The sequence below is a fragment of the Mandrillus leucophaeus genome, unplaced genomic scaffold (genome assembly GCF_000951045.1).
Source record: "Mandrillus leucophaeus isolate KB7577 unplaced genomic scaffold, Mleu.le_1.0 Scaffold37, whole genome shotgun sequence".
NCBI lineage: Eukaryota > Metazoa > Chordata > Mammalia > Primates > Cercopithecidae > Mandrillus > Mandrillus leucophaeus.
This window is the reverse complement of record NW_012103920.1, coordinates 7,294,676-7,309,014: the sequence shown is the minus strand read 5'-3', so window position 1 is coordinate 7,309,014 and position 14,339 is coordinate 7,294,676. Positions and strand designations below refer to the sequence as shown.

Sequence of the window (14,339 nt, the reverse complement as noted above, 5' to 3'; positions counted from 1 at the left end):
CACGTTTGTCTTTCAGATGGAACCCCTCTGAGTTGGTGGGTAGGAAGAACCAATGAAACGCAAACCTACTGGGGAGGTTCTTCACCTGATCTTCAAAAATGTACTTGTGGATTAGAGGGAAACTGCATTGATTCTCAGTATTACTGCAATTGTGATGCTGACCGGAATGAATGGTGATTTTCATTTGATTTTTTTATGCAAGAAAAAGTTCATTAAAAAATTAATTACTCAAAGTATGTATAGCTAGCCAGATACTGAACAAGTTAGTGCAATGAAGTAATTAAATAAAGGTATGTTTTAATGAAACATGGTATAGTCAATATAGTCCTTAGTATTAAGTCAATGCCTTTTTGAGTTATTTTCTGTAATGGACCATAAGTCATGTACATTTTAATTTTATAATCAAACAGAGATACCTGTTACATGGGGAATTAATTATTATTCCTTTTAAAACTATATATAAGTAGGTATTCTATTATCTTAAAAATATATTTACAGCCAAAGCACATTTCTTCAATAATCTACCTATAAAACATTTAAAATTATCAACTTAGAATTTACTAGAATTATTTTAACATGCAATTCTTTTATATTTTTAAAAAGACAAATCATACTACAAAGAACTAATGTTCTGTGGATTATATTTTGAAAAAAGAAATCTGTAACATTTTAGGAATTTTAAAATCAAATTACAAATATTCCTCTAAGCAGAAAAGAAGCTTATGCATGTGTTCTTTATCTGAAAAGTTTAAAAAATACATTGACAGAATTTGAGACTAGAGTTGGCATGTATACTGCCCTTATTTATTATTTGTAAAGTGAAAATATTTTAAACGTTTATATTTACATTTCAGCATAACCTATGTATATGTTACATTGCTAAGCAACTAGACCTGTACAGAAGACTTACTTTTAACAAATAGTTCTAGTCAATCTGGATGTAATATGGGTGATTTTGTTACAGGATGCACATTGATTACAGTGATAAATCTGCTGTTAATTGAGGTCATAATTTGAATTAGATAATATTTCATTTATTTAGTTGGGAAACATCAAGATGATGTTATGTGTGTGTGTATATTTCTTTTAGAATTGCACTTTTAGTGTTACATGTTTGTTATGAAGAATATTGGCTCTCTTAAACTCTCATTTTTCAAATTTCTACTCCTTTTGGAAGGCACCCTTTTCTTATCACTACCTTCACAAAAAAAATGCCTGCAAAGTAATACTGTATTTTAAAATGTAAATAAAATGCTAGTAGTAACGCTTAACAACTATAAAAAATTACCTAATCATCAATAACTCTCCAATGCCTCTATAACACATTTCTAATTAAAAATGACTTTTAAAAATAAGATTGTAAGATTTCTCATATTAAATTCTGCTAATGGTAAAGTAACTTGCATAGAGCTAACCCTTCTCAGATAATTGTTGTAAATCCAGGAAAAAAAATGTTTTAAAAACAACTACTTGAAATGAGCAGAAAGTAACCAAATGTAGGCAGATACTGCCCATGTGTTTATGGCAAAGACTATATCCCAGATATAAGAGATAGCACTGAAAATTAGGCAAAATTCACACAGGCCCCACCTAATGAACTATCAAACCAAGCAATGGCAATTTATTGTGATAAGGCTGTGATTTAACTGCCTATAAAAATAAAAATGAAATCTTTAAAGAATAACAAAATCCAGAATCTTTACAATGTATCCATGATATCTAGCATGTTGTAACATTTACTGAATATTCAAGGAAGAGTACATTTTCATCTAAAGTCAAGAAATTAAGAGCAGTTATTACAAACCAACCTTGGGTTACTGATGTTTGAATTGGCAGAAAGATACTTTACAGCAACTATTATAAAAATATTTGAAGACTTAAAGATAAAAATAATCACAATGTGTAAACAAAGGGTATTTTAAGCAGATAAGTGAGAACTATAATATGGAACCAAATGTAAATTTTAGAATTGAAAAGAGCATCTTAAACAACAAATTCTAATAGAAATTCTTCAGGCTAAAGAGAAATACCACGGATGAAAACTCAGATCTTCAAGAAGAAGTGAAAAGCACTGGAAATTGCAAATATGTTGGTAAATGTAAAAGCCAGTGTTTAAATTATTTTCTTAATTAAAACATTAAATTCACTTTATTTTTATTATAAAGTTTATAACATATGGATTTAAAATGTATTACAATAGAAAAAAGAATGTGTGGAAGGGAGCAGTATTAAATGAATTATGTCTTAGCAAGCTTCTGACATTTTACATTGTTAAAAAACATAATGTCTAAATAGACTGTGATAAATTAAGAATTTACTTTGTAATCTGTAAAGCAAACATGGAAATATAATAAATATAGCTAAAAAGTGAATAGAGAAAACAAAGTGAAATACAAAAAATATGGAATAAGCCAAGAGGAGGCAGTAAAGGAAAACAGAAGTACAAGAAATCTTATGGGGGGGGCAGCCGTAAAAGAGGATGAGTTCATGTCCTTTGCGGAGACATGGATGAAGCTGGAAACCATCGTTCTCAGCAAAATAACACAGGAACAGAAAACCAGACACCGCATGTTCTCACTCATAAGTGGGAGTTGAACAATGAGAACAGATGGACACAGGGAGGGGAACATCACACATCGGGGCCTGTCAAGGGGTGGGGGGCTAGGGAAGGGAGAGCATTAGGAGAAATACCTAATGCAGATGATGGATTGATGGGTGCAGCAAACCACCATGGCACGTGTATACCTATGTGACAAACGCACATGTTCTGCACGTGTATCCCGAATTTAAAGTATAATAAAATAAAATAAATAAATTGCTACAACATTTCAAAAAATGAAAAGAAATCCTATGGGGGAAATGAAAGAGCAAAATGGTAGACCTCAAACTACAGTATCAATCATTACACTAAATGTTAATGTATTAACCAATTCCAGTAAAAATGTAGAAAATTGTCCATTGAATTAAAAAATCTCCAACTGTGTTCTATTTTTAACATGCTATATTTTATATTCTCTATTACATTTTTCTACAAGAGACATTAAAATGTCATTAAGTTGTGGCCAGGCACAGTGGCTCAAACCTGTAATCCCAGCACTTTGGGAGGCTGAGGCAAGTGTATCACTTGAGGCCAGGGGTTCAAGACCAGCCTGGCCAACATTGCAAAACCCCAACTCTACCAAATATACAAAAGTTAGCTGGGTGTGGTGGTATACATCTGTAATCTTGGCTACTTGGGAGGCTGAGGCACAAGAATGGATTGAACCCAGAAAGAGGAGGTTGCAGTGAGCCAAAATTGTGCCACTGTACTCCAGCCTGGGAGACAGAGTGAGACCCTGTCTCAAAATAATAATAATAAATAAAATGTCATTCTGTTTTTATGTGCTCCAATGAGTGACTGGATCCCTACTCTTTTGTGGGTGCAAATTTAGTTCAGAACATCTTGGTTTTGAAATGCAATAAGGACTATTAAAATTTCTTAAGAATTTTGTTTGTTGCTATTGTTTTTTTAGGACCAATGACACTGGATTGCTTTCTTACAAAGAACATCTTCCAGTAACTAAGATTGTGATTACAGACACAGGCCGACTGCATTCAGAAGCAGCTTATAAACTGGGGCCTCTACTCTGCAGGGGAGACAGTAAGTGGTTACGATGTATTGTAAGCATATTTGAGAAAAGTACCATGACTTAAAGTGCCATCACTTAAGCATCATGTTTGCATCACATAATAATTAATCAGACTTCTATTGTGGACATTTTTAACTAAGGTCTGAAATACTCTTTCAGTCAGTCAACAAATAAGTACTCCTATGAAGTACAAAGCCAAGATGGCAAACCTTGCTAAGATTCTAAGAGAAAGAAACCACTGGGCATCTCAACTGATTAGTTCATGAGTACATTCCAGCATTCCTGAATTTCTAATTGCTGTTATCCACATAGGAAAGCCTCAATGCTAAACACAGTTATTACTAATTCATGTGAATTTCCTACTGTTAGGCCTGGGATGAAATTAGAATGTCAATGGAATCATGTCATTTTAACCCCAAATATATTTCAAATGTAAATCTCACTTTTTTTCTGTGTGTGTGTGTGTATCTGTGTGCATTTACTTTAAACCAGTGGTACATGTTGTTTTGCATATGCAATGCATTAACACTTTAAACCAGAATTTTAAAGATCAAATGTAGTTCTATTTATGTTCTACATATACATATATATGTTATATATCCGTGTTTTCTTTGATCAGGGAATGAAATGAGCGTATGTATTCATTTATAGATTGTTAACCTCTCTGAAAAGCATTAGGTTAGAGACTAGTGCATTAAATATCTATACTTTTAGTATTTCCAGAACTTAAAATGGAAATAGATGAAATATTTGTTTACATTAATGCCATAGCTTAAAATAAAATTTTATTCTAGGGCACAACAGAAGAAGAGGGAATCTGACAATTCAGTGGATTTATGGAGATACAGAGCAGAAGTTGCTTAGTTAAAAAGCAAAGATGATACTGGCTTATAAAAATTATATATACATTGTAAATACTGTTTACCATTTTACTCACCATCTCTGATATGTATCACCTCTACTTCCTGTTCTACCAGTGAGCCTTACACAACCCCATGAAGATGGCATAGAATATTTCATGGAAAAAAAAATGATGTGCAAAGAGATGAGGCTGTAAACTTCAGATGCATCCAGGAGAGTGTAACAGTTTTTCATGGCTGTAGAGAAGTTGTTCTATACATCACATGTACCTTTCACTGCTTGCTCGATCTTAACCCTGCAGGGACCCAGGCCGGCTTCCTCTGCCTTCCTTATTTCATTAGCCAAAATCCCTGTGTATAGGTGTGTTTTAACTGAGGTCCCTACCAACTCTCTCCCTTAGACTTTGTTTCTCCCAGACTTTCTGTCATCATTTTAAGCACACAACATCATTCCACTTACAGCAGTGATTCTCCATCCAAGGCAATCTTGCCCTGCAGTGGACATTTGACAATGTTTGGAGACATTTTTGGTTATCACATTGTTGGGGAGTGGGATGCTACTGGCATGTCGTGGGAGAGGTCAGGGATGCTGCTAAACATCCTGCAATGCATGAGACAGCCCTCCACAAAGAAGAATTATCTGGCCCCAAATGTCAATAGTACTGAGGTTGAGAAGCTAGAGCACTGAACTACCATGACCATGAGAATACAGAGGGGAGCTACTACATTGGCACTAAGAATTTACAAATAGTTTCAAGTACTTAGAGACCTGCTAATTCATCTCTGACTTATTAATTAAACAGTAATCAAGTGATTGGTCTTCTTGCCTCCTGTATCTATTTTTAGCATTGAGGTTCATCTTCACATGAAGTTATTTTCTGCATGAAGGACTAAGGACTAAGGACTGTTTTCTGCATGAAACATTCTTCTTTATTTTCTCAGTTAGATGAGCAGTGTCTTCAGAACAGCGAATACTCCTTTTTTCCATATGAGAAATCTGTACCACTTAAGTTACAATGCCAAAGGTACTTTTTTTTTTTTTTTTTTCATCTCCAAGTGAGGCTCACTGGGCAGATATGGGACTAACAGATATAGGATCATGCACAGTAGGCCTTATAAGCAGAGAAAAGCTGCATGGGCATTACTTTGAAAGCATCAGGACTACACATTGACTAATTTAAGACTGAGAAATAACTTAATTCTCATGATTCAATTGAAAGCCTGACGATCATTTATAAATCTGAAGATCAGTAAAGTGACCTCTGATATAAGACAGGGAGAAGATGAGAGCTTGAACTAGGCAGTGATTGGCATGGAGCTTTAAAAGGAGGATCAACTATGAGGTAAATTCAATATGATTTAGATATAAAGTTGAGAGTTAAAGCCTTGGGGATGATTTCCAGCTTTCTGATATGAATAAAGCCATTAGTGTCATTCATTGAGACAGGAGATTAACACTTTTTTTTTTTTTAACAGAAAAGTAAAAAGGTGAGAGTGAAAAAAGTAATATTTTCATTTTCTCAAACTAGAGATATTGAAAAATGTAGATCAGCCATGTTTTTCTAGGAAAGAAGGTGAAGTTGTGAGAAAGCAGGACACGTAAAACATGACTATTAGAACTACTAGTACCAGTTATGAGGTTACCCTAATTTATTGATGTTGTCTTTTTTCAAAGCTTTCTTTTCATTTTGTTTTCAATTTCATTTTACTGCTTCTATTATTGTTGATATCAGATGTCAACTAGCAAACTAGGAAGTAAGAGAGCTTCCTCAATGATATAAAGGGCATCTGTGAAAATCTGATAGCTAATGTCATACTTTGAATAGTCAAGGATATAACTGCTTTCCCTCTAAGTTCAGGATAAAGGCAAGAATGTCTGCTCTCCCTACTCCTATTCAATCTATTACTGATGGTCCTAGCACATGTAATAAGTCAAGGAGAGGAATTCAAGGCATTTATTAGGTTGCAGCAAAAGTTAATCAACCTGATTTTAATGGCAAATCAGGTTGCCATTAAAAGAAGTGGCAAAAATTGCAATTACTTTTGCACCAACCTTAGGTCAGAATGAATGAATTAAAATGTCTATTTACAGGTGACATGACATTCTAGGTAGAAAATCTCAAATAATTTGTGTTTTTAAAAAGTGAGTTTAGCGAAGTCACAGGATTCGAGGTCAGTATACAAAAGTAAATTATATTTCTATATGCTAATGATAAAAAAATTATAAATGAGATTTTAAAAGTACCATTGTTACACTGGCACCAATAACATAAAATATTTTGGTGTAAATATAACAAATTATTAAGAAAAAATTAAGGTTATATTTAAAAATTTATGCATTAAAATATTTGATAAGATGTCAATTTTTCCCAAATTTCTATATAGACTGAAAACAATCCCAATTAAAATCCAGCAATTTTTTTTTGTGGGGGGGGGGAGTAGAAATTGGAAAGCTTATCTTTAAATGTATATTGAAATGCAAAGAAATTAAATAGCAAAAATGTTTTGAAAAATATAAACAAAATTTGAGATACACTACCAGATTATAAGACTTACTATAAAACTAACAGATATTCAAGGAAGTGGGATATTGACATTACAATAGACAAACACATGAATGGAATAGAAGAGAGAGCCCAAAAATAGACCCGTGTATACATGGTTGCTTGACTTTTCACAAAGCTGCCAAGGAAACTCAGCAATGAAAGAATAGAATTTTCCAAGAAACAGATCTGGAACAATTCAAATCTATTTGAAAAAGAAAACGAGAATGAAAAAAAAGTGTCAATTCATACTTCAAAGCAGATAAAAAAAATAACTCAAGATTAAACACAAACTTAAATCTAAAATCACAAACTTTAACACTGGTCTAAGAAAATACAAGGGAAAATCTTAGTGACCTTGGGTTGGGCATAGATTTCTTAGATTCAACACTAAAAGTACAATTCATAAAATAAAAATAATAATAAATTGGGTTTCACTAAAAAACTTCTGCTTTTAAAATGACACTGTCAGGAAATTAAAAAGAAAAGCTACAGACTGGGTGAAAATATTTGCAAAATACATGTTTTATAGAGGCTAATACCCAGAATATAAAAATAACTCTCTCATGGTGCAATAATATTTGAAAAATCAGTTTACAAATGGGCAAAAGATTTGCACATACACTTCACAGAAAAAAATATGGATTTAAATAAGCACATTAAAGATCCTTAGCATCATTAGTCATTAGGGGAATGCAAACTAGTTCTGCAATGTGATACCAATATGTAACTGTTAACATTTAACAAATAGTAGTAATGACAACCACCAAAAAAATAACAAGTGCTAGTGAGGATTTAGAGCAACTAGAACTCTGGTACATTGCCGCTACACATGCAAAATGGTGCACACTGCTTTGGAAAATAATTTGGTTTCTTATAATGTTAAACTCACATTTACCATATGTCCCAGCAATCCCCATGTTAGCATTTTATCCGAGAAAAAAGAAAAATCTATATGCATATAGTCAGTTTTTTGTTATTATTATTATTGCCTTTATTCCATAGTCCCCTAAAAATGGAAACCACTCAAATGTTTATCAAGCCGTGAAAGGATACACATTCCATTTTACTGTGGTGTACCCACAGTACACCATGGAATACTACTAAACAATTAAAAAATACACTCTAGATAACATGCAACAACATAGATGACTCTCAACTGCATTACTCTTAAGTGAAAGAAGCCAGACTAAAAAGCCTATGTGCTTTGAATGATTCAACTTCTAAGATATTCTGGAAAAGTCAAAACCATAGGAACAGAAAGAGGATCTCTGCTGCAAGGACTTCGAAGTGAGAGGAATTTTACACAGGGGTACAAGAAAACTTTGTCAGGTGAAAAAAATGTTCCATATCTTAAGTGTGGTGGTGTTTTTATGGTTTCGGGTCCTTGTCAACTTCTAGAGCTACAAACAAAAAAAGGCTGAATTGTACTGTATGCGAATTACCATAAATTATTAATATATTTTAACAAATAATAAGTGATGTCTTATTCAACTCATCTGACTGAAAAACAAAACAAAAAAGTTAATAACAGTTTGCATAGCTATAGTTGCTCAATTTTAAGAATTGGAGGTTGAGTGCGGTCGCTGAAGCCTATAATCCCAGGGCTATAGGAGGTCAAGGTGGGAGGACTGCTTGAGACCAGGAGCTCCAGGCTGCAGTGAGCTATGATTGCACCACTGTACTACTGCCTGAGCAACAGAGTGAGACCTTGTCTCTTACAGAACAAAATTGGGTCGCCAAAACAAACAGAGAAACAAACAACCAGTAGAAGCAAATTCATGAAACAGTAAAGATTTCAGTAACACGGATATTCTCCAATTCTCCAGGACATTTCTGGAATCATGCTGAGTATGTTTCTAACTTAAATTGACTTTAGAAACTTTAGAAAAAGAGTCAAAGGAAAGAATCAAGGGAAAACATTTGGGTTTACCAGTTAGCAGAAAGGTCATTAGTAGGAGGAGTCACCTGTATATTTCCTATGTAATCAGCCTGTCAGGAGCAGTGAGAACATATTTATTTTTGAGGAACCATCCAGAGTCTTTTAGACCAACAATTCCTCCACTTCAGCATGAATAAAAATTACTTGGAGAGCTTGTTGTAACACAGATTTCTGCTCCTTATCCCAGAGACTGTGATTCAGGGGATGTGGGTAGGAGAATCTTTCTTTCCCTCCCTTCTTCCCTTCCTCCCTCCCTTCTTCTCTCCCTCCATTCCTTCCTGCTTTCCTCCCTTCCCTTTCCTTCCCTTTTTCCCTCTCCTTCCCCTTCCTCTTCCCCTTCCTTTTCCCTTCCGCGCATGCGTGTGTGTGTGTGTGTGTGTGTGTGTGTGTGTGTGTGTTTTGACAGAATCTCCCTCTGTTGCCCCGGCTGGAGTGCAGTCGGCTCACTGCAAACTCCACCTCCGGGGTTCAAGTGATTATTCTGCCTCAGCCTCCCAAGTAGCTGGTATTACAGGCATATGCCACCATGACCAGTTAATTTTTGTGTTTTTAGTAGAGACAGGGTTTCACCATATTGACCAGGCTGGTCTTGAATCCCAGACCTCAAATGATCTGCCCACCTTGGCCTCCCACAGTGCTAGGATTACAGGCATGAGCCACCTTGCCTGGCTGAGTAGGAGAATTGCTAATGGGTTTCCACATGCTACTGCCGGTCCGTGGACCACTCCATGTACTGCTGCCCCAAGCCAGTATGGTTCACAGGCTGGTACTGGTCTGCACATTCTTTACTACCAATGTGTGAGGAGGCTAGTACGAAAATAGACAGTATGTTTTCAGAATGACTTATGTCCATTGGACAGAGTAATTTATGTCTGTTGGACAGAAGAGTAATAAAAAATGGACTGGAGATACTATTTTGTATACCTTTACTTTTCTCATTTCACTTTTCTAGCAATTTACATTTTTAATTTTACATTTTAAAAATGTAAAATTGTTGTGGGTACATAATAGATGTATATATTTAGGGGATACATGAGACATTTTGTCATAGGCATGCAACGTGCAATAATCACATCATGGAAAATTGGGTATTCACCCCCTTAAGCATTTATCCTTTGTGTTACAAATAATCTAATTATACCATTTTTGTTATTTTAAAATGTACAATTACATTATTATTGACTATAGTCACCATGTTTTGCTATCAAATACAAGGTCTTATTCTTTCTGTTTTTCTTTACACATTAACCATCCCCACCTCCTCCTGGCCTCCCACTCTCCTTCCCAGCCTCTGGTAACCATCCTTCTACTCTCTGTCTCCATGAGTTAAATTGTTTTGATTTTTTAGACCCCACAAATAAATTAAAACATGCAATGTTCATCTTTCTGTGCCTGGCTTGTTTCACTTAACTTACTGACCTCTGGTTTCATCCATATTGTTGCAAATGACAGAATCTCATTTTTTATGGCTGAAATAAGAAGGGAAAAAAAAGCACATTTTTCTATACAGGTAGTTTGAGACTCACAGTTCTAGGTCACCAGTTGGTTTGGGTATGAAGTGGACCAATGGGGCTGACATAGGGCCTGCCCAAGTGTTCTAACTGTAGTTGCAGTATGTTCAGAACCAGCAACAGAGTTTCAAATTAAAAGCCCAGGCATTCACACAGAGAGTTAAACCTGCTTTCTTGACATACAGCAAGAAGACGTCTACAGAAACTTTCTTCTACTTCAGTGCGTCTTGCAACACAAAGGGAATTCCTGGACCACAATAGCATCTGGCTTCAAGTCCTTGTCATTCACTCTCCCTTATCTGCAAAATCTCCCTAATTCTTTTACCAAACCCTTTCACACTCAGCTTAAAACTCTTCCATCATGATTTCTAGATCACAGTCATTCTGCATTCTCAAAACATGTTTAGTATATTACAAAGATATGTTTCTCATACTGGCTTTTAATTATTTTTGAGCCCCTGAAGAGCAGGGTACATTGTTCATTTATTCTTGTGTTCCTGATAACTAATATATTACCTATTGCACAAAAGATAATCAATGAATAACAGTTCATGAAATAATAAGAATGATTTAATATATGCATGTAAAGAAACCTATAGCTTGTGAATTATCAGTAAGAGATATGAATACATTTTTGATTCTATGAGCAATTAAATAAGTAAATATATACTTGTACTATAAGGAGTTTAGACTATATTGAATTATGGATTCTGGTATAAAAAATCACATAGTAGAAGAGTGTCTAGTTCCATCTAAGCCATTTCTCATCAATATGCCTGAAGTTGTAACAATGAAAGTACTTTCAAATAAGAATATGATTTTAGTTAATATTAATTTGTTTTTTTTTTACTTTTCACTCTTAATACAGTGCCTTTATTAAACTGAAATGATTTCCACTTCTTGGAAAATAGATTATTTTATGGTCTATTTTACTTTGTTTTTTTGTTCACTTGGAGAAACATTTATTACCAACCAATAATTTATATGCAAGAAACTTCATAAATGTGAGGGAATACAAATTGTTTTTAGTACTTTCAAAAGGTTTTCACTTTGGAACTGGGAACCCTGATAGTTGTCAGGACCATGGTATCCTTTTGGGGGAATTTTATACATATGCATACCTTTAATTAATTGTCTTAAATATTAATGACTTACTTGATACAAAATCATAACTTTTTAAAGCTACATAGAAATGCCAAAAAAGTAAGTAAAAAAGTCACCAAGAATCACATAACTCAGAAATAATGATTAATATCAATTGAATATCATTCCAAATGTTGGTAGATATTTCTAGTGCAGGGCTTCCCAGTCTCACCACTCTTGACATTTGGGCTGGATAATTCCTCATTATGGTTGAGGACCATCCTGTGCATTGTTGGAGCTAAGCAATATCCCTGGTTCCTACCCAAGAGATGCCAGTAGCATCCTTCCTCCAAATGTGACAACCAAAAATGTCTCCAAACATTGCCAAATGTCCCCTGGGTAAAGAATTGCCCCAGGTGGAGAATCACCACTCTAGACAAAATATTTTTAAAAAGAGATCGAGAAATGAATTTATAAAACTTTACTCATTGAAATTGAGAAAGAAAACACCAAATTTAAGCCAAGATGGCTCATGAAATTTATATATCTAACAAAGTATATTCAATTTAAGTGATCCCGCTAAACTTACAAAAAAAGACTATGAACATTTTAAAAGATTATAGAGTCACTACATTTTATATTAAATGTATTTTAAAATTATAAACAGTATTTATCTACTCAGAGAAATGGAAAAGCTAGCACTCATTTCTTCTTTCCCCTTCTTTATCTCCCCCTTCCCAGTTTTTGCTAGTTATGCCATTATTTGTATATTGTTACTTTTAAAGACTAACCACTAGTTCTGTTCTCCAATGCTTTTTATTTTGATTTATTTATTTTTGTCAGGTAGTTGATATTTTACCTTTTTTTCTTTGTCTTTAGAAAGATTCTTGAGGGTTGCATTTTTTAAATTTTTTATGTGCTTGAGAATATTTGTTGCCTTAGGATTCTAAAACAAACTGTGGTGCTTTAACTTTATATTGTCTATTGGAAACAGCTTAATGGAGATATAATTCACAGCCTATAATCCACTCTTTTAAAAGTGTACAATTCAATCAATTGTAGTATATTTAATCATTTTAATGTACTACATAGAGTTGAGCAACCATCACTATCATCATTTTGAGAACACTTTCATCACCCCTAAAGTAGACCTGCTCCCATTTTTCAGACACTGTCCATTTCACCCCCTCCCCATCCCAGCCCTAAGCAACTAGTAACCTACTTTTTTTCTACAAACTTGCATATTCCGGATATTTCATATAGATAAAAATACAAGATATGTGGTCTCTTGTGACTGACTTCTTTTACTTAGCATCATATCGTCAAGGAGGTTCATCAATGTTGTAGAATGCATCAACACTTCATTCTTTTTTGTGACCAAATAATATTCCATTCTATGGATATACCACATTTTGTTTCATCACTCATGAGTTCATGGACATTTGGGCTGGATCCACTTTTTGGATATTATGATAACGCTTCTGTGGACATCCATGTATACTTTGTATGTGTGTGTGGATAAAGGCTTTATTTCTCTTCGGTGTGTACCTAGGAGTGGAATTTCTCGGTTATATGGTAACCCTACATTTAACCTCTTTAGGATCTGGTGTAATTTTTATGTATCATGCTGTGTATCCTTCAGTAGTTTGCATATATTATCTCATACTTGTCTGTGCTGAGGAATGCAGTCGTCTCGTCTTCCACAGCTTTTCTAAATGTCTTTTTGGTTGACTATATTTCTTTATGAATATTGGTTTTGTTTTTGAAAAATTTTCTCAAAAGGGCTCTTGTATGCTTTATTTTCAGAATTCTTTCAAACTTGAAAGTGTCTGCCTGTTGCCTTAGCACTTCACAAATAAACTAGACTGGATACATTTTCTTTCCCTCAGAAATCTATGGACAGAGTTCCTTTATTTTATGCCATTGAATACTGTGAAGGAACCTCAGGCCATACTGATTTTTTTTTTTACCTTGTATGTGACTTGCTTTTTCTGTCTGAATACCTGAAGGAACAATTATCTTTAAAGGTCACTAATTTAACAAGAATGTACCTGAATATTGTTCATTTGGTATTACTTTTTCTTGGAAATAGAGGTAATGTGATAAAAGGTATATACATATTTTTTAAGTTGTTAACATTTTTGCAAATGTCGTCTGAATTTCTGCTTTCAGTCTGTCTATCTGAGCAAGGCAGTATTCTTAACTCTTTGGCATTTGAATTTTTCAACCCATTTTATCATATGTATTTCTTTTCAGGTAATTCATTACATTGAAATTTTATGTTTAATCAAAGCACCCTGAAACCTTCATAGTTAGAAAAGATTGCTATAAGTTTCTCATTCCAAAAAATTCTTGAGTCACTGAAGTTAGTTTCTTCATTTTGTCTGCATCGACTAGTACAGCTGTCTGAAAAATCACAGCTGCCCAGAATGCATTAAATAATCAAAGGTGCATGTAGGCAATAAATAACTTTGCAGAAGTGAGGCTCTTCAACTGGAAAAAAATATTGACTAGTGATCTGGTTAATTTCTCTTTCATTTGACAGAGTTCTCTTCCATTTGGCAGACTACATATAAACCATTAAAAAAAGTGAGGATCAATTCCATTTCAACAGATAATAAAATAATGTAACTTTGTTAGCTCCACTATGCCTGACAATTCTCCATTATAACATTTTTATTTTAATTTTTATATTTTACTTTATCTTATTGGGTTTATCTTTTTAAATTTCACCTTTTTATGCCCTCCTTCTCCTCTTCCTCCTCCTCCTC

At 34.1% G+C, this 14,339-nt stretch overlaps 1 protein-coding gene across 2 annotated transcripts in view; it reads left to right on the top strand.

Moving 5' to 3' along the window:
• The window catches only part of CNTNAP4 (contactin associated protein-like 4), a 276,153-nt gene that overhangs the window by 216,342 nt on the left and 45,472 nt on the right, over nt 1-14,339 (top strand). For both annotated transcript variants that reach the window (XM_011990104.1, XM_011990105.1), the window contains 2 exons: nt 17-173; nt 3,513-3,640. In XM_011990104.1, coding sequence (XP_011845494.1) covers nt 17-173; nt 3,513-3,640 — 285 coding nt within the window. The remainder of the gene's footprint in view (nt 1-16; nt 174-3,512; nt 3,641-14,339) is intronic.